Genomic DNA, 20,026 nt, shown 5'->3' with positions numbered 1-20,026 from the left:
TGTTCCCACGGTCTCAGCTGCGGTTCGCTGGGCAGCGGCAGGAGGACTTCCTCCCGTCCCCGCGAACTGTCGGGCAGGTACTTTTATTAATTCCCGAGGGATAAATCTTTGTTCACAGCAGGACTGTTCTCCGCTAGCTATAAAGGAAAATAAACCACTGAGGATTAGAACAAAGACGCAACTGCTTTGCCTTTTTCTTTTTTAAAATTTGGAGCCAGCAGGCGCCGGTGTGCCCCTTCCAGAAGTGAAGCACCTGAGCGTGGACAGACTTCTCACCAAGGCCCGGTCCTCTTTGGGACGTGGCAGTGTGACTCGCTCTCCCCAGGCAGTAAACTTGCCCCTGTGAGAGGGAAATTGATTAAGCCCAAGTGTGTGGTGCACTTGTCAGGGCACCAGGGCGCATGGAAACTCCAGTGGACTCTCCCGGAAAGGAGAACATGCCCCCCAAGTCTCTTTGCAACCTCTCCGAGACCGCGGAGGAGAATCCGGGAGACTTGGTCCCCGGAGTGTCAGAGAGAGACTTCCTGCCACCCTCCGACGGGACCAGCGCCAAGTTCGCGATCCGCTGCGTGATCCCGTCCCTCTACCTGCTCATCATCACGGTGGGCTTGCTGGGCAACATCATGCTGGTGAAGATCTTTATCACCAACAGCGCCATGAGGAGCGTCCCCAACATCTTCATCTCTAATCTGGCCGCTGGGGACTTGCTGCTGCTGCTCACCTGCGTCCCAGTGGATGCCTCGCGCTACTTCTTTGACGAGTGGATGTTCGGGAAGGTGGGCTGCAAACTGATCCCGGTGATCCAGCTCACCTCCGTGGGGGTTTCCGTGTTCACTCTCACTGCCCTCAGCGCCGACAGGTGAGGACGCAGGTGGTGGTGGTGTGGCCTGGAAAAGAGGTGGAGAGGGGGAGGAGTGCCCCTTGGCGGGGGGGTGGGGGGGTGTTGGAATGGCTGGAGATTGGCAAGGAGAGAAGGAGAGTGTATCTGGGAATTAGAGTAAAAGGAGTTACGCGAACTGAGCTGTGAAGCTTGAAAAAATGTATATAACAAAATTATTACTTTTAAAATAATTAAGATTGCATTAGTTTGAAAGTAGTTTTAAAAGTGCATATCCTGGTCTTCCTCCTCCCCTACACACACTTTGGAAATCTTTATTATCTATTTCGTAGAAAAGCTATAGAATAATTGGGCAATAGTGAAACTACCATGTAGAAGCTTTTCTTGTGTGCCCAAATTAATAACCCGATAGGTAAGAAAGTCTGACTCAATATTAGGGAAATGTTTGATTTTGAGGTTTTTTCAAATATGGGGAAATATCGTTTACAGTTATTAACTAAATCCTGTTATTTATTTGAAGTCAAACAACTACAATAGTTAGTGCTCTTCAGACAGATGACAAACATTTTTGATTTAATACCTCAAGTCAAGTGATTTACCCCCTCACTCCCAACAGGTAGGTACCAAATTTTAGTGTCTTAAAATGGTGCTGTAAAAATAGATTTTTGATATCAAATCTGCTTTTCACATATTTTAATTGTGGGGAAGTGATCATTATTCTACCTTGCAGATCAGCTAAGTTCAATTGTGTCATTCTCTAGGTGAAGATACTGAGGCCCAGGGAATGTAAATTTCACTGGCAGACAGAGAGAAGAATCCAGGTCAGCTGACTCCTGGTTCAGTGCCCCTACCTCAGTCTCTCTATGATCATGCTTTCAGGCATTTAAGCAGGAAGGATGTCTGGATGAGGATGGTGATGAAATGTCCAATTAGGCAACTGTGCGTGGAACCCTGGTCTAATTCCCTTGAGGATAGGATATGGACTTATGTTATTTAGACAAACAATTGGACTTGGATGATTAAGGTGTTTACTCTCCTCTTCTTTAATTTAATCTTGTTATTAATGGAAAATGAGTCCATCTAAATATCCTGGTATTTGCAATAATACCCCTCCATCACTCTGGCATTGAAGGGCTCTTCTTCACTGAAGGAAAGACAATAATCACTGGAGAGTTGAGAGCTCCTGTCTTTTTAAACCAAATATTATTAACTTTTTGGGTTGTGTCATGTTCTTTTTAAAACCACATTCCTATAAAAATAGGTGCCTTCGGGTAAATTATGCACCTCATCTTGCTAATAGGACACCATTTCTATTACCTTTTATGAAGTTTTCTTTGACTCTTATAATTAAAATGTGACTTTTTTCATTTAGGTGCCCTTCCTTATCAGACCTATTTTAATTAGAAAGTTAAAAAAGTTCTACTTAATGATTAGAATAAAACTTAATGAATAGCTATCATTACAATAGTTAAAATTACTATCATTGTGCTTTTATTTCCATAAGTAGCAAGATCCAAGGCTTGAGTACATTTCATGCCATTTTTCTCAACCTATTATCATGGAGACCCACAGGTAAATTGGCTCTGACTGAGCTGAGCTATTCCTCAGGTACTTACTGACTTTTTCAGTTTCTTATGTGTGGCAGGTACTCTGTAAATGAAGCGCAACAACTTATACTAAGGATAATTAAAAGTGGGTCACCTTTTCTACTTGGTCCAGGTTCTACTTTGCCTTTTAGTGCTTGTTTGGGAAATATAAACTAAATAACTGAAATCACTAGTGATGAAATGACCCATACATTCCAATTTTCAATTAAAGTGGTTTGGAAATGTTTTGCTGGATATTGTCTACATGTGTACTTTTCTTCCAGAACATAGTAATCACGTGTTGATAAGTACTTCATCTCCTCATATTTTATTTAAGCAAATGTTTTGATTTCCTGTACAATTTGATTACAAATAGAATACTAATCTCCCTTAGCACTGTACTTTTTGTGTGTGAGTTTATTACCCTCACAATGCTATGAAGTAGGTATTAATATTATTACCATTTTAAACTAAAGAAAACTAAGTCTTGAAATTAAGCAATACTTTCATGATCTGATAATAAGATGAATCTAGCATTTGAGCTCAGTTCAAAGCCCATACTCTTCACATTAAGCCATGTTATTACTTTTCTTTTTTTTTTTTTAAAGATTTTATTTATTTATTTGACAGAGATCACAAGTAGGCAGAGAAGCAGGCAGAGAGAGAGGAGGAAGCAGACTCCCTGCTTGAGCAGAGAGCCTGATGCGGGCTCAATCCCAGGACCCTGAGATCATGACCTGAGCCAAAAGGCAAAGGCTTTAACCCTCTGAGCCACCCAGGGGCCCCTGTTATTGCTTTTCTAATCGTAAGAAATTATTAATGATCTTTCCTACTAATAGTAGGAATAGTTTGAAACAAAGCACCCAAGAGTAAAAAAGGAAAAATGATTGCAAAAGCTGATTTCATTAGATTCAACAAAAGCAACAGAACATCATAAATGTGATTATAAAATAAATGTCTCAAAGTCAAAATTAAAGAGTAGTTGTAGCAACAGGAACATTAAAACAAAGAAAAAACAAAACACACACATACACAAAACTCAAAACCCTGTTAGTAGGGTTTTTAAACAACAAGTTTTAAATTCAATTGTTTGTTAAACCAAATATCCTATTTTCATGAGATGGCTTGAATGTCTGCTTAAGAAAAGAGAGAGAGAGTTTAGAAGTAGAGATCACAGTGAAGTAGAAAAAGGAAGAGGAAGATAATTCTATTTCAGAAAGCATACTGGAATGTGATGTGGACTTCTGTGTTCTAGAGCAGAGACTGACATAAGAAATATAATTCTTATGAATCTACCTTGGGGCCTAAATCACCTTGATCACTAGGGCCAAAGGGTTGTGTGGGTGACACTTTTGGTACTCAAGATTATTATCCTTGGCTTTCCAAACTTTTATGAGAAGTTTCAAGTGATTCATCCTTTGGAAAGTTCCTTTCTGTCCACTGTAGATGTGCCTCAGAGCCATATCACAGCCAGAGTGGGTCAAGGAGATAACAGTGTGATCCAGGAGAGTGAGAGTGGTGACTTTTGTTTAGTTTCTACTTTTATCTTGATGAATTTTTTTGTATTTTGGAAATGTACTTGTTTGCTTGCTCATATTAAATAGTTAATTACAGACACTTGCATAGTCTCTCTGTGGTCTTATATTTTTAACAGTTTTACACACACACACACACACACACTCTCTCACACACTTACATGTGTGCTGTGACACCAAGTAGTTTGAGTTCCATAAACGTACTTTGTTTATGGCTGGCATTGTAGATCTCTCCTTCACTATCTAATACAGTAGCTTCATTTCCAAGCTTAGAATGTAATTTCTTTGATTCTTGAAGACCTTCTGGCCTCTAAAAGGCCCTAATTAAAATGCAAATAGCTTTTAAGAATGAGTTCTTTTTCTTTTACAGGAAAAAATTTTCAGATTCCTAGTGCTGAACTGCAAACTTTATGATTTTATGTATTTACAAATGTAAAACTAGACAATTCTTATTCCTTTTTTACATGTTAACTAAAATGCATTTATAAATTAAATATTAAAAATCTATAAAATAATAAAGGTGAGATTAATATTAATTTAATGTATTGGATTATGTTGTTTTTCTAATATTAAATAGCCAATATTGGATTGAAAGCAAAAGTAATTTTGCACCAAATCTGACTAAAGTGTTAAAATATTCATGATTTCAAACTTCTGTTTGCTTGTTGAAATAATCAGATTTAATACCATAACTGAGCTGGTTCTGTTAGGTATAAACCTTGAATCATTAACATTATTTGGATATTTTACCAATGCAAACAGATATTCTCTTCAGTATAATTATTTGTTAAAATAGTGGAACAGATCAAATGTAGGCTCTGGATCTATACTCCCTAGGCTGTAAGAAACATTTTTAGTGGTCTCAATCCAGTGATGGGGCAGGGGAGGGGGCTGGGGAGTGCGGGGAGGAATGCCATAATCTGTTTGCTGGGACCAAAGTTCAGATACTTATTAACCAGTTGGCTGGCCTGCAGATGCTTTCTCCTTTGGTCTGGAGCCCTGGGTAGCATGTGATCCTTTGGTCTGGAGTCCTGGGTAGCATGTGAGAAGCGCTTTCTTCTCTGCACTGACATTATATATTTCTTAGTGTATTTCTAAACTCTTCTGGAGAGTTCAGATTCCCCACTTGCCCTGATAACCCATTTTATCAGAGTGAGGGCTTTCTTATTGTCAAGTTGTTCCAAAAGAATTTAAGGGAGCTTAAAAATAAAGATAAAAACAACATACAACAGAAATAAAAATGGGAGGACACCCAGGTAGAGGAAAAATAAAAAGTTGAAGACTATATGGTGACTTATACTACCACAAAATGTGAGTCACATGTTTGTCTGCAAGCTTTCTGGCTGCCAATGCAAAAAGGACATTTTTTTTTTTCCATTACAAGTGTTCAATGTTATTTTTATATAGTCATAAAACAGGATAAATTATAACCTGCACTTAATGTATTGTTTTTTAATTTGAATATGTATTTTTTTGTTAAACAAAAGTTGCTATATTGGACTCCAATAAGTCAAATATTTGACTCCAATAAGTCAAATGCTTCTATCTTATGTCCTTTTTCCCTTCTCTTTAGAAACACTCTAAATACCACATTGGAGGTACTGGATAATTTTTACAATATTCACACTATTGCCATAATTTATACATGACTTTATAGTTTTTGAAGATTATTTTGAAGCTATTCATCCACCTTGATCTGAAATGTTTGGGACACGCTATAAATAAGAAGGAACACACCAGGCATGTGGGTGCTAGTCCTACATCTTGTTAGGTTCAAATGTTCTAGTTGGAGAAGATGATAAAATAGTGCAAAACACATGCTCATAATGCAGTTATTTTCTTCATTTGCAAATTAAGAATAATGTCTTCAATGGTAGGGCTGAGGGACTATAGCTAGGATCCTATTATTTCCCTACCTGGGTTTTGAGCAGAGAAAGACCAAAAGAGCAGAAGGGACACTTGTATTGGTGAGGCAGCTGGATGATGAGTTCTGTCTCTGGGGGTCTACCCATTCTGCTACTCCATGTTGCAACATCTCAGACAAGTCTTCAGTTAAAAATTTATACTGATTCTGTTTGGCCCACTTCTCAGTGGAAATAAAGATGCTCTAAGATGTACCTGTCAGTCTTTTGCCTGTGATGTTACGTTTAAATAGGGGCCCATCTGCTCTGGCTGAGCCACGAGGTCAGACAATGAAGTTCAACAACACTTTCCTTATTATTATTTGTCCCAGCCTTACAGTTCCTGTTTGTGTATTCCAGGAATGAAATAACAATATACTTTGGTTCTTCCAGTTGCTGATTCCTCAGGAGGGTTGACCAGTCTCCAAGGTCTTTAAAATTTTTAATTGCATTTTTATTTTCTCATTTTCAAGTTCTTTTTTTTTTTTTTAATTAAAATGAGTATAGTTGACATACAATGTTATATTAGTTTTAGGTGTATAACATAGTGAGTCAACTTCTCTATTATTCTATGCTCATCACAAGTGTAGCTACCATCAGTCACAATGTAACGCTATTATGATAACACTGATTATATTTCCTATGCTGTTCCTTTTATTCTTATGACATTCACCATGTAACCGGAAGCCTGTATCTGCCACCCTCCTTCACCCATTTTCTCATCCCCTCACCTCCCTTCCCTTTGGCAACCATTAGCTCATTTTCTGTATTTGTAGATCTGCTTCTACTTTTTTTATTGTTTTATTCATTTGTTTTGCTTTTCAGGATCCACACATGAAAGAAATCATATGGTATTTATCTTTCTCAATCTGATTTATTTCTCATAGCATAATACCTCCTATGTCCATCCATGTTGTCACAAATGGCGTGATATCATCCTTTATTGTGGTTCTATAATATTCCATTCAATAAGTTCTTACCTAAAGTTTTTTAGTTAATCCTGACTTGTTTATTTATTGCATTTCTAGAAAAGTTGATGTTGGTGTGAGGTGTAGACAGATGATTATCTTCTGGAAAGAATTGATTCAATATTCAGTAAAGATATATGCTATATTTGTGTATTTACTTTCCATTATTATGTTTATTTTTGAATCAATATATACATTTTAGATAACATTTATGTAGCCAGTACATTATTTTTAGTTCTATGGAGAACTCTACCCACATCCCAAATATACTGACAACTGGTATTTGGAAAGTTCATTTGTTTATTTTCTATACAAAATAATACATATCTTCATTACATTTCCCTTTTTTTATTGTTGTTTTTGTTTCTGTATTATTATTTGTTTTTGTATGATCAATGTTATTTTCAGTTTTAATCCAGGCTCCAAAGTGATGAACCAGCTTAATATTGCTAGGTTCAAACTTAATGAGCTGTCTCTTAACTTATTGTTTTAATTACTGATACAAAATACTCATTGTTATTAGGCTCATAGTCTATCTTTGTGAATGTCACTGATTTATTGAGGTTCTGGGCAGTATTTTCTATTTCCAGTTACTCATGGATCTTCAATGGGAACAAGAATAAATGCTAACCATTTATTTATCCCTAGCCTTTCCCTTGATTTATCTATTTGCCATTAGGTTTTGATTTTTGTCTTCTGCAGATTTTCATTAAGAATATTTTTTCAACTTTCAGTGTAGACCTTCCTTACTTTTATTATTTGTGGAAATTTGGGGGGAATATTTTGAAAATGAAAATTTTAATAGTTGTGATTTACTTTAAATTAATTTTTGGAAGAGAATCACATTTTAAGGGACAACCAAGCATTTAACATCTCACGAGGAACCAGTTTTAGATTTTTAGACAGTGACCTAGAGATGGCTATAAGTATTTACATTGATTTGATGAAAATGCAGTTTTTAGAGATGACTCAAGAAATATGAAATGGGGGCACCTGTGTGACTCAGATAATTAAGTGTCTGCCTTCAGCTCAGGTCATGATCCCAAGGTCCTGGGATCAAGCCCCATGTCATTTGGATCCCTGCTCAGTAGGGAGCCTCCTTCTCCCTCTTCCTCTGCCAGCTGCCCTGTCTGCTTGTGCTCTCTTTCTCTGTCAAATAAATAAATAAATAATATCTTTAAAAAGGTATGAAATGTTACTTGCTAGTACTATTGAGGCTTAGTTTCTCCCATAAAAAATGATCATTAAATTGAAAAAACGTGATTACAGACATAAGTCATTTTTTCCACTTAGAAATACCACTGACTTTCAAAGAACAAAGCAATCAACTGTCTAAAAATTAGTAGAATAGACAAAGCATTTAATTTTTCAGTTGTATCTGCAATGTGCAATAAACTGAAAAAAAAATATAGACTCCGAAGTCACAAGATAGTCTCATATGAATCGTGAGTCATCTGCCTACTGACTATCATTTCAACCTCATTTGATCCCTTAATCTCAATGATCTTTTCTGTAAAATGGGTACTTCAATTAATTTTACTGCACAGGATTATTTTGTGAAATGACATAATTAATATGAAAGCATTTTTAAATATTATGTAGCTGTATATCTACTTATGTCAACTATGTGTCAGGATGACAAATAACCCATTCATTCAAACCAATATGCATTCACATATGCAGTTAATTATTAGATAATAGGCACTGAAGTGGAGAACAAAATGAGCCTATTTAAAAATTAATGGGAATGAGCTCTCTACCTTCTATAGGCTTTCTCCAATTCCTTTAATCATAGACTTGTTAGCTCCAACCTGTTGCCTTCACTAACGTGATTTGTCATTGTCATTCTTATGACACTTTCATATGTCATTTAAATCATACACTTTTAAAAAAAAAGATTTTATTTATTTATTTGACCCAGAGAAAGAGGTCACAAGTAGGCAGAGAGGCAGGCAGAGTCAGAGGGGGAAGCAGGCTCCCCACTGAGCAGAGAGCCCAATGTGGGGCTCCATCCCAGGACCCTGAGATCATGACCTGAGCTGAAGGCAGAGGCTTAACCCACTGAGCCACCCAGGTGCCCCTTAAATCATGGGTTAAAAATGGGTTAAAAACAAAATAATTGATTGGGGGGAACATAAAGAACAAAAGGAATTGCTGAGCCTCTGTAATTCAATCTGGTATTTCTCATCCTTTCCAAAGTTACATCCCACTTCCTTACATTATTTTTAAAAAGATTATTGTTTTAGACATTCTGTTCTACGATCTTGAATAGATAATTTTAAACAATAAATTTATTAATTTTATTCACAATAAGCTTTACTGCTACAAGCTATAAATATGTTTAAAACGTGTGGACTGGGTGTCATATGCAGCGAATGAATCACTGAACATTATATCAAAAACTAATGATATACTATATGTTGGCTAATTGAATTTAAATAAAAAAATAATGAAACATGATGTGAGGCACTTGGATGATTTGGTTGGGTAAGTGGCTGACTCTTGATTTTGGCTGAGGTCATGATCTCAGGGTCCTTTGCTGGAGCCCTGTGGTCAGGCTCCATGCTCAGCAGGGATTCTGCTTGAGTATTCCCTCTTCCCCTCCCTTTGCCCTTCCCCTGCTTACATGTGCACGTGCTCTTTCTCTCTCTCTCTCTCTCTCAAACAAACAAATAGATCTTTAAAAAAAAAAAAAAAAGAAAAGAAGAAAGAAAGAAAGCATGATGTGACATATTGTAAAGGGCATACCTCTAATTCTTCACACTGAACTTTCACTGGATTCCTGATACTCTCCACTGATGAATGTGTGTCCTTGGCATCAGGCAAGTTCATGGGGGTCTTGTGGAAAGATGCTCATGGCCACAGTCAATCTTCTTAAAAGGTGGTTTCTTAAACCTGGTTTATATATAGAATCATTTGAAAATCTTAGTAAAATGCAGAAACTCACATTTTTACACCCTAGAGACTCTGTACCAGTAAGTCTGGGGAGAAACCCCATACTGTTTTCAGCTCTAGGTGATTCTGAATATATTGATCTAGCTTGGGCATCACTGGACTAGACTGTATATCCATCTCTAACATCCATTCTCCCCTTAACATGATAACCAAAGACCACACTCTACTAAAACTACTTTAAAAAAGTGATCTCCTTGCTGCTCAGACCACATTTCCTTATTAGTTCAACAAATGTTCACTGAGAAATTACTATGGGTCAGGCATTGTGTTTTGCACTTTAGATACGACAGTAAGCAAAAGGAGGTTTTTGTTTTTGTTTTTAGAGGTATTTGACATAGAGGGTCTATATTTTTTGAAATTTTCTTTCTCCTGCTTCCATAGTATCTTTCTCTTCATTGTCAGATTGTTCACATTTAAACTTTTTGCTGGCCTCTAATGAAAGAAGGATAAAGAAAAAAAGAAACTATGGATAATGCAACTAGTAGGTTTACAGAAATGTGTAGATGGAATGGAGACTTTGAGATATTGAGATGACTTTATACAAGCTAAAATGATCTAATTTTTGTTACATATGTTGTAATATGATTATAGTCTATTACCCTTTACATTAAATTTAGAATATACACAAATAGGATAAGTGTAAGATTCAAAACAAAAATTAACAAAGAAACATATCTGTTTATTAATATTTAATACACGAAGGGCACCTGGGTAGCTCAGATGGTTAAACATCTGTCTTTGGCTCAGGTCATGGGATAGAGCTCCACATCAGGCTCCCAACACAGCGCAGAGTCTGCTTCTTCTTCTCCCTCTGCCTCTCCTTCTGTGCTCTCTGTCTCTGTCTCTGTCTCTCTGTCTCTCAAATGAATAAATAAAATGTTAAAAAATATTTAATACATGAATGGTAATTATGTTTTCTTTAATCGCTTTTTTTCTCTTTAATCCCTTTTGATTGATTATTTTCTAGTTTTCCATTAAAGATACCTTCTGAGACGATCTGAAAGAAAAAAAATATTGCTTTTCACACGTGTTATGCTACTAAATTTAATGAGATAGTTTGCATACTGAGGGACAGTTTCATTCCTACATTTTTATAAATATTTAAAGGAAGGATAATTAAACATGTTGTTACTAATTTGTGCTGTATTGCTTGACTTTTTATCCTTTCAAAGATGTATGTACATGAAACATTAATGTAAAACTTACTCTCTGACAATTATGTGATATTTAAGTACTAATAATGACACTAATAATGACACTTCAGTAATCTGTTGTAAACTGTGATTTCTGGCTTTATAGAACTGTCAGTACTCCCCCTTTCCATTGCACGTATGTCATTTAGGGAAAGATCCAAAGTCTATTTCCCTTCCTTGCAGGACATGACCAGTAATCGACCCTGTTGGAAAGGCCTTTTCTACCCATGTCTTATATTCCTACTAGGTTTCTTACTTCTAAACCAAGAATTCTAGATTTGTTGCTGGTTCTACTATGGCAATCTTGTCAGAATGAAAGAGTTATAACTTTCATTCCTCTTCACAGTTTCCCTAACATGCTTTATGTTTATGTGGTTAGATGTGGGGTGGGAATAAAGGCAGGGGAGTGATGTTTGTTTTCCTCCCACTCATTTTTTTTTTTTTTAATTTTACTTATTTATTTGAGAGAGAGAGAGAGAGACAGGAACAGAGGCAGAGGGAAAGGGAGAAGCAGACTCCCCGCTGAGCAGGGAGCCTGATGCTGGGTTGTATTGCAGGACCCTGACATCATGACCTGAGTCAAAGGCAGACGCTTAACTGACTGAGCCACCCAAGCACCCCTGACTTTCCTCTTTTTTAAATCCACAAAGGAAAATTCGGAATATTCTTTGAATTTTCTGACATCTAACAAGGAAAGCTAGTTAATTGATCAATTTTTAGTAATCATCACCGCCCCCCAAAACTTCTCTGGTCTTTTCTCATCTCCTCCATGTATAAAAGAATTTACCATCAGCTTTTTGTACTTTGATCTTAAATATTAATTGGTAGGAAGTAGATATCTAACTTTTGAGGAGAAATTCTAGCATAAAGAAACCAAATAAATAAAAGTCTTTGAATGTATTAGTTTGTTTGTTTTGTTTTACTATCTATTTTAATTATATTTCCATGAATTTCAAGAACAGCTTGCAATTAATATAAAAAAAGGGGCGCCTGGGTAGCTCAGTGGTTTGGGCCTCTGCCTTTGGCTCGGATCATGATCTCAGGGTCCTGGGATGGAGCCTCGTTTCGGGCTCTCTGCTCAGCAGGGAGTGAGCCTGCTCCCCCCCACCCCCGCCTGCCTCTATGCCTGCTTGTGATCTCTGCCTGTCAAATAAATAAATAAAATCTTAAAAAACAATAAAAAATTAAAAAAAGCAAAGAGGGACAACTGAACATACAAAAAGAAAAAAATGGATTCACGGTGAAAATGATATTTATTGGTACTAAAATATAGTTACTGGACTCTGTGAAGGGAACAGTATCCCCTTTCCATTATATGTATATCATTTAGGGAAAGATCCAAAGTCTATTTCCCTTTCTTGCACGATACATGACCAGTAATTGACCCTGTTGGAAGGGCCTTCTCTACCCAGGTCTTCTACTCCCACTAGGTTTCTTACTTCTAAATAGTTATTCACTTGGATTTTATTATGACAAAAAAATTTTTTTTTGCTTGAAACTTTGGAGAAATTGTGCTGTTATTATTGTTAGCTATTATTGAAACTATATAAGAAAGAGAAGTGAAAAAAAATTTTCTGAATTAGTTCCATAGACATATAATAAGAACTTATATTCATAAGAAAAGTAAACTATGCAAAAGAGTGACTTGAAAACTAGGAAGAACTTCTAGAAATTAAAAATATGATAGCAGAAATTTAAGAAGTCAGAAGAAAGAATGAAAGCTAAAGCTAATAAAGTATCTTAGAAAGTAAAACCAAAAGGAAGGTGTAGATGAGCTGATTAAAGTAAAAGACTAAGAGAGAATAATTGAGATTCAAGCACTGGGACTCCAATTATCCAACAAGGTAGTGGAAGAACTTTTTTTTAAAAAGTAAATTCAGGAACATGGAAAATTATGCAAACAAAACTGATCAAGTAGCAACTTTACATAAGTCAGAGACATGTTTAAGAAAGAAAATGTAATATATTACTTAATCTTGCAGTGTGAGATACTTGTTTAGCCATAATAACAGTATAGTGACTACTTTATAAACATTTAATATAGCATACTAAATCAGGAAGTTGGCAATGTGAGGAATAAAGGTGAAATAAGAGAGAAAAGTCTTCAAATTCCATAACAGGATGTTGAGAGCAAATGTCTATAATATTTATTTCAAGAGACAGTGGCAGAAGGACATTTCTTAGACATATGGAGGTAATGATGTGAAATTGGTTCAACCCAGGAGCAGGACCTGAAATGAAATCAGGAGCTTCTATTTTTCTTCATAGGCTTGTAGTGCTTTCTGACTAAAAACAAAAACAAAACAAAACAAAAACCTCTTTGAATATATTAATCTAAAAATAATAAAAAAAAACAGAAAAAAAAAAAAACAAACCCCAGCTCATTCTAGTTACTGATTGTAATTCTTCTTTTAGTTTCTTAAGAACTAAAACTAAAACTAAAATTCTTCTTTTAGTTTCTTAAGAACTAACCCAGTTAAGCCGAATGGGGAGGGAACACATGCCTACTGTGTTCTGCCATGTGAAAAGTCTGGGTAAAATAAATGCATTACGTATGCTACTTTATTTAATTTGCTGTCAAGGCCCTTTGCTGTTGTTCTACTTTAAAATTTATATGTTTCTTGTTATACATGGGAAGATTCTAGATAAAAATATGGATCTTCTCTTATTGAGGGCCTGGGAATGACATTTGATACAAATTAGGAAGGAGAAAGAGAGGCTCCCTTTAGGCTGGGAGCTGTTCCTCTTCTGCAGGCAATGGGAAACAGCTTGAGAGGACCTCAGAAGATCTTACCTGCTTATTATGGTTCTTGAAATATTCTGAATTTTTTAGAACACCAGACTAACTCAAATATAAATAAGGAGAATGTACAGAGTCATGGAATGGTTAATATCTGCTAATTGGCAGTCACGGTAATAGATGCTCTCTCCTTTTTTTATAATCAAAAACTTTGAGAGAAATGTTTTTATCTCCACCTTATAGATGAAGAAGATCTTAAGTGATTTTCCAAAGGATGTCAGAGATAAGACAATGGCTCAGATTTGTTTGACTAAAATCACTTTTTACCGTTATCATGTTACCTTCTAGGTTTACTGGAGCTGAAATACTTTCAGAAAAAAATATAAATAATTTGATGTTCACACATAATTTTGGTTTGTTTGCATTATTATTACCGTAAAGTGTGTGACTTGAGTTAGCCATTTGGATTGTTTAAGCCCTGTGTCCTGGAGTGTGGTTCCTTTTACCATTATGATGATTTTAAATAGAAAGAGAGGATTTCATGAGGTCTCCACATAAAATAAATTTGAGCTGCAAAGACAAAGTCTTATTTCATCTTCAGTTCTTACAGTTCTTATGATTGAATTATGGCAGAAATCCCTGTTTAGATTAGTCTGTAAGATTTACTGATGTCCTCAGGAAAAATTGGGAGACTCAGGCTCAAAAGCTGAAGAAGAGTATCGAGATAGAACTTAGTAACATTATTTTGTAGTCATTTTGTAATTTAGGTTTGTTGTATATTATAGCCATTTCGGTAATGATAACTTTTTAAAAAATGTAATAATTTAAATACAAATATTCAATAAATGATGGTCCTTTGTAGTATTATTGATTTAGAATAAGACTTGTGAAAGGGGTAAGCAAATTAATGCAATTTGGGGAATGATTGTTTAAAATCTTTCCCTTTCTCTTTCCTGTCTTCTGTGCTAATAAGCAGTGGAATGACTTGCAGACTGACAGCGAGATATGAGATATGCTACAAAACAGCTAGCGAGTATGGAATATTAGCAAGTAGCATCTTCTTCCTCCTCTCCTCACCTACTTCCTTTCCTTCCTCTCTCTTTCTCCTTCCCTTTACATTTTTCTTCTAAGAGAGTGATGTGAGGCATGTTGTCTTTCCAGGTACAGAGCCATTGTCAACCCCATGGACATCCAGACATCCGGGGCGGTGCTGTGGACCTGCGTGAAGGCGGTGGGGATCTGGGTGATCTCCCTGCTGCTGGCGGTTCCAGAAGCCGTGTTTTCAGAAGTGACGCGCATTGATAGCTTGGAAAATGGCAACTTCACTGCGTGTATACCTTACCCTCAGACGGATGAATTACACCCAAAGATTCATTCAGTGCTCATCTTCTTGGTCTATTTCCTCATTCCACTGGCTATTATTAGCGTTTATTATTATCATATTGCAAAGACCTTAATTAAAAGTGCACATAATCTTCCTGGAGAATACAATGAACATACTAAAAAACAGGTAAGCTTGGTAGGGGTGTGTGTGTGTGTGTGTGTGTGTGTGTGTGTGTGTGTGTTCTGGGTGTGTGGGTCAGATGTCTTAACTGCTATTTTCTGTTCTGTTTCATGGGTTCTCAGTACTGTGAAAGATTAGAACAGGGTCACAGTGCACTGGATTTGCATTAGCCTGGACTAGAAGGGATGTTGTGCCCAGAGGAGGAGGGGAGGCAACTCCGATATGTGGCCATGTTACAGCTCTGTAGAGGTCCAGTGAAGCCCAGCTTATCTGCCATCTGGGCCTGGAGCTGTTAAAACTTAATGTCTTTGAAGGCTTTTCCTTACCTGTAAATGTTAATGCAAAAAAACAACATAAACCAGAAAATTAAAATTTCAAGTATAAATTTATTTAATCATTGTCTCTCCTCCCATTAGCCCATTAAGGATGACAGAAAATCTGGGAGAAGGATTCATCAGGAAAGGACTGTAGGACACGGTCTGGGAACTGGGGATGCTGTTTGGATAGGATGCCAGAATGGGGCTGTGGGAACAGAAGGCAGAGAACAAGGGTGAGAGTGATCCAGAGGTGGCTGGCGCTGAAGTCATACTTTCTTTAACTCAACTTTATAGCTTGTCCTATAAAAATCATATGCTAATTTAAAAATTACAGATGCACCTTACGCAGTCTTTCTTCCTTAAGGAATATACAGAGATACTAACTTAAGGTAAAACAAATTATGTTAATTCACAAATAGCTGGAAATACTGTTTAGTGGGACAGAGTTTCAAATTGTGCTTTTGTGGACTCTCAGAGAGGAAATTCTTCCAAAGGATTTTTGTAGGTACAGGGAGGTTTGGTTAGGTCTTCACCAAGTTAAAGGCATGTTGAATGGCAGATCATTAAAATTTGCTAGGTTGTAAATGGAGCCACGGACTGGGGCGTTGCGCACTTCAACAACAGCAGAATCTCGAGAGAGTTCTTGCATGGAAGGTGGCCTCTATTTATTGATGGTCATCAACATCAGAGATCCAACTTCTTTAAAAGCCAAAAAATCAACCATCACTAAAGTAATTATAGATAAGTTAATAGGTTTATTATCTAAATATCTAACATCACTAGCATCTAAATATCTAGCATCACTGAAACAAAAAAAAATTCAGGTCATGGGCTCAATGCACTTTTTCCTTTGCCCTCTGATCCAATTTGTATCTCAATTTGAGTATTTGAGTTTTTGCTTTGGTTTCTAAAATTGAGTTCCTCTTACCCTCCCACCTCCACTTTTGTTTTTTAAAATGGCCTTAGTTCTGCCTTGTTTTTGTGAATTTCTCTATTGGAACTTATAAACTCTGGCTGGGTAGCTAGGCTTGTTATCAGCTATGAAGTAATCTCAATGCCAATAGCCTACCTGTGCATTTGAGTCTTTAAGTATAGGCTGCCCTAAGATTGTTCCACCCATGTTCCACCTGCTAGGGTGGACACTGCTTCATAACCTAAATTTCACAGTTGAGTTTCTTAATATTCCCAGGTTGCTTAACTCATACCACCAGGACACATCTGGGGTACCACATTTCTTTCCTCTTCTTTACTGCATCTTTATTTGCTTCCCTGGTTCACCACTCACTACGGTTTTCTTTGGCATATTCTAATTCACTATCAATAGTTTTAGCTCAGGAAATATCATTTTTCCTACTATCAATATCCTTTGATAAATTAAGTTTTCACATTCATGTTGCCTCATTTAAATATTTAAGGAAGCAGGACAAATATGAGCTAAACCTTAAACTCTAGATGTTAGACTATGATTTTTAGATTAAAAAGATTTATTTCCAATACTTGAATTTTGTCTCACATTCCTGAAGGCTTTCTTATAAAACAGTAAATGCATTATGTGAAGTTTAAGAAAAGAAAAAGTAATCTAACATAGTAATACTTATAGGATTGATAGTTAGAAGGTTTTGATTTATGTGAGTGAGAAGTTTAAATCTCAAGGTTGTTTTTTTTTTTTTTTTTTTTGTGGAATAGGGATTTAAAAAGTCATGCTGTATTTCAATTACCCTGATTAAAACAAATCTAATCTTAAGTATATTGTGTGGTTCACTAATTTAGTGGATTTAACACAAACTAATGATTTATATTTAAAGTGAACACAGAAGACTAAGCAACAGGAAAGTAGTTAAAAATAAGAGAGAGGGGCGCCTGGGTGGCTCAGTGGGTTAAGCCTCTGCCTTGGGCTCAGGTTATGATCCCAGGGTCCTGGGATCGGAGCCTCACATACAGCTCTCTCCTCAGCAGGGAGCCTGCTTCCTCCTCTCTCTCTGCCTGCTGCTCTGCCTACTTGTGATCTCTATCTGTCAAATAAATAAATAAAATCTTAAAAAAAATAAGAGAGAATTTTTATAGGTCACAGTTTTAACATGAAGACATAGCTATTTATTAATAATTTATCATCTAGTCTTGTAGAGGCTGTCAAATATTTTTAGATGAAAGGGTATAGTGATCACAATAGGCTTTGTCAAACTGTTGAAATCATCACTTTGTTGAGGAAAATAATTTTTGTGTTTTTAGATGCATTTGCATGCCATGGTAAATTTTACTTTTTGCACCATGATGTTTTGCGTGTGGGTGGTTCCATTTTCATTTTAACCAGTGGAGCTGTTTCCTTGTATTTGCAGATGGAGACACGGAAGCGCCTGGCTAAAATTGTGCTAGTCTTCGTGGGCTGCTTTGTCTTCTGTTGGTTTCCAAATCACATTCTCTACATGTATAGGTCTTTCAATTATAATGAGATTGACCCATCTCTAGGCCACATGATTGTCACCTTAGTTGCCCGTGTTCTGAGCTTTTGCAATTCTTGTGTCAATCCATTTGCTCTTTATCTACTCAGTGAAAGCTTCAGGAGGCATTTCAACAGCCAGCTCTGCTGTGGGAGGAAGTCCTATCAAGAGGGATCAACCAGCTACCTTCCCAGCTCTTCTGCAGTGCATATAACATCTCTGAAAAGCAATGCTAAAAACATGATGACCAATTCAGTTTTACTAAATGGGCACAGCATGAAGCAGGAAATGGCATTGTGATTTGAGCCATTCAACTCACTATGTGAATTAAACTTACTCACCTTTCTATCTCCACTGAGCAGAGCAGAAAGAAACAACTTCCTCATTCTTACTATTGCTCAGCTAATTCAGGAGGTGATTTCATGATTGACTCAGAAAAGGCAAGACAAACACAGCTAGCATTCTTTTCTGAACAGGACTTTAAATTACACTGAAAAATATATACATCTCACATTAAAAGTCATCAAGACGCAGTTCTACATGTGTATAAATTAGTATTGCTTCAGAATTTAAGCTGTTGTTAGAGCCAACTCTAATGTATTTATCTTAAATTTGTTTTATCTTGAAGCATGAAATGAATTCCTATATTGACTTGATGATTCAGTGAGGGTAATAGTCAAACTCCTATTATATGAAATACAATATTATAATATAAACAAATTTCCTGGTGAATTTTATTCATAAGCAGTGCATGTATTTATCTCCTTTGTTCAAATAAAATAGAAAATTCAAAAGGTAGAGCTTAATCATAAGTCCATTATACTTATTTATTATGATTCTTTGTGTAATTAATCATAATTTATAGAGATAGCTTATGTCTGTAACTTTTAGGTGTGTGATTAAAGGTATGAGGACATTTGATTTTGAATAGTAAAATAGATATCATATGAATATGATTGATTTTACATTATGAGTGTGAAATAGTTATCATATGTTCTGAAACTGTGTCTTAGAAAATGGCATGGCCATTTTTTTATACATTGCTAAGTCCCTGAATATGTAGATGTTTCTGTATGGATACAATAAGATTAGTATAATTCTGGGGAGTTCAATTTGACAAGTGTATGAAATCTCATTTAAGCACGTTTACTCTGCATAGTACCAGTTTTTTTCTGAATAAATATTTTAGATATTTCACCAAAATGCAAACATGGCCTTGATTAAATTCTAAAAGCTACCCCTTCTTAGATTTGTATCTGTAAGCCTAACATTTGAATTAATGTATTTCATACCATTTCTTTTTCCGAATTTGGTAAATAGAAAACTCTGTTAATATATTAAGCTCTTTCCTAAACACCCCTAAGCCATACTATTTAAGATATGAAATATTCAATCATATGCAGCAATGGGAAAAATAAACACAAGCAAATTGTCTATGGTGGTTGATAATAATAATGGTAATGAACATTAATCAAGGGTTTTCCCTGTTCTAGGCATAATCTTGAAGCTTTATCATTTTTATTTATCTAATTTAATATTCAGTATAAACCCTAACATACAAAAGAGAAAGATCAAATTTTTGCAAAGTTTTTTGCAAAATTTTTGCAAATTTTGAACAATTATACCCAATCACATATTGTCAGGGCACTGAACTTAAGACTTTATTCACTTCATGATAAATTCATCTCTGAAATATGTCCTCTCATTATCTTTATTTTATAGATTAGAAAATTGAGATCAGAACTATTAAGGAAGTTATTAAAGAGGACTTTCACAGTCTTGTGGGCAAGGTGAGATCTAAATCCAGATGCTTCACCACAGTGCATGCACCATTATTCCAACACAATTCAGAGTTGTAATTCTCTTCTATCTCAATTAGTTGTCTTTAACCTTTGCAAAACTTGTTGATCTACTCACCACAAAGGTGAAGAATATTACACACCAATTATTCATGGACTCTGAGTGTCTTTAAATGTTTTAAGCCTCATCCATTAAAATCTAAAGAACCAAGGGTAATCCTTGGTCCACGTACAATCTTTCTCTTTTCTAGC

At 36.0% G+C, this 20,026-nt stretch overlaps 1 protein-coding gene across 1 annotated transcript; it reads left to right on the top strand.

Moving 5' to 3' along the window:
- Positions 1-230: 230 nt before the first annotated feature.
- On the top strand, positions 231-18,749 carry NMBR (neuromedin B receptor). The gene is made up of 3 exons (XM_032873012.1): positions 231-859; positions 14,878-15,226; positions 17,874-18,749. Exons 1-3 carry the CDS (start codon positions 402-404, stop codon positions 18,273-18,275), a joined length of 1,209 nt encoding a protein of 402 aa, XP_032728903.1. The 5' UTR covers positions 231-401; the 3' UTR covers positions 18,276-18,749.
- The last annotated feature ends 1,277 nt before the right edge of the window (positions 18,750-20,026 follow it).

The sequence above is a fragment of the Lontra canadensis genome, unplaced genomic scaffold (assembly GCF_010015895.1).
Source record: "Lontra canadensis isolate GAN:19392208 unplaced genomic scaffold, GSC_riverotter_1.0 scaffold47, whole genome shotgun sequence".
Classification (NCBI taxonomy): Eukaryota; Metazoa; Chordata; class Mammalia; order Carnivora; family Mustelidae; genus Lontra; species Lontra canadensis.
Note: the sequence above shows the minus strand (reverse complement) of the source record. Positions and strands in the feature narration are given on the sequence as shown.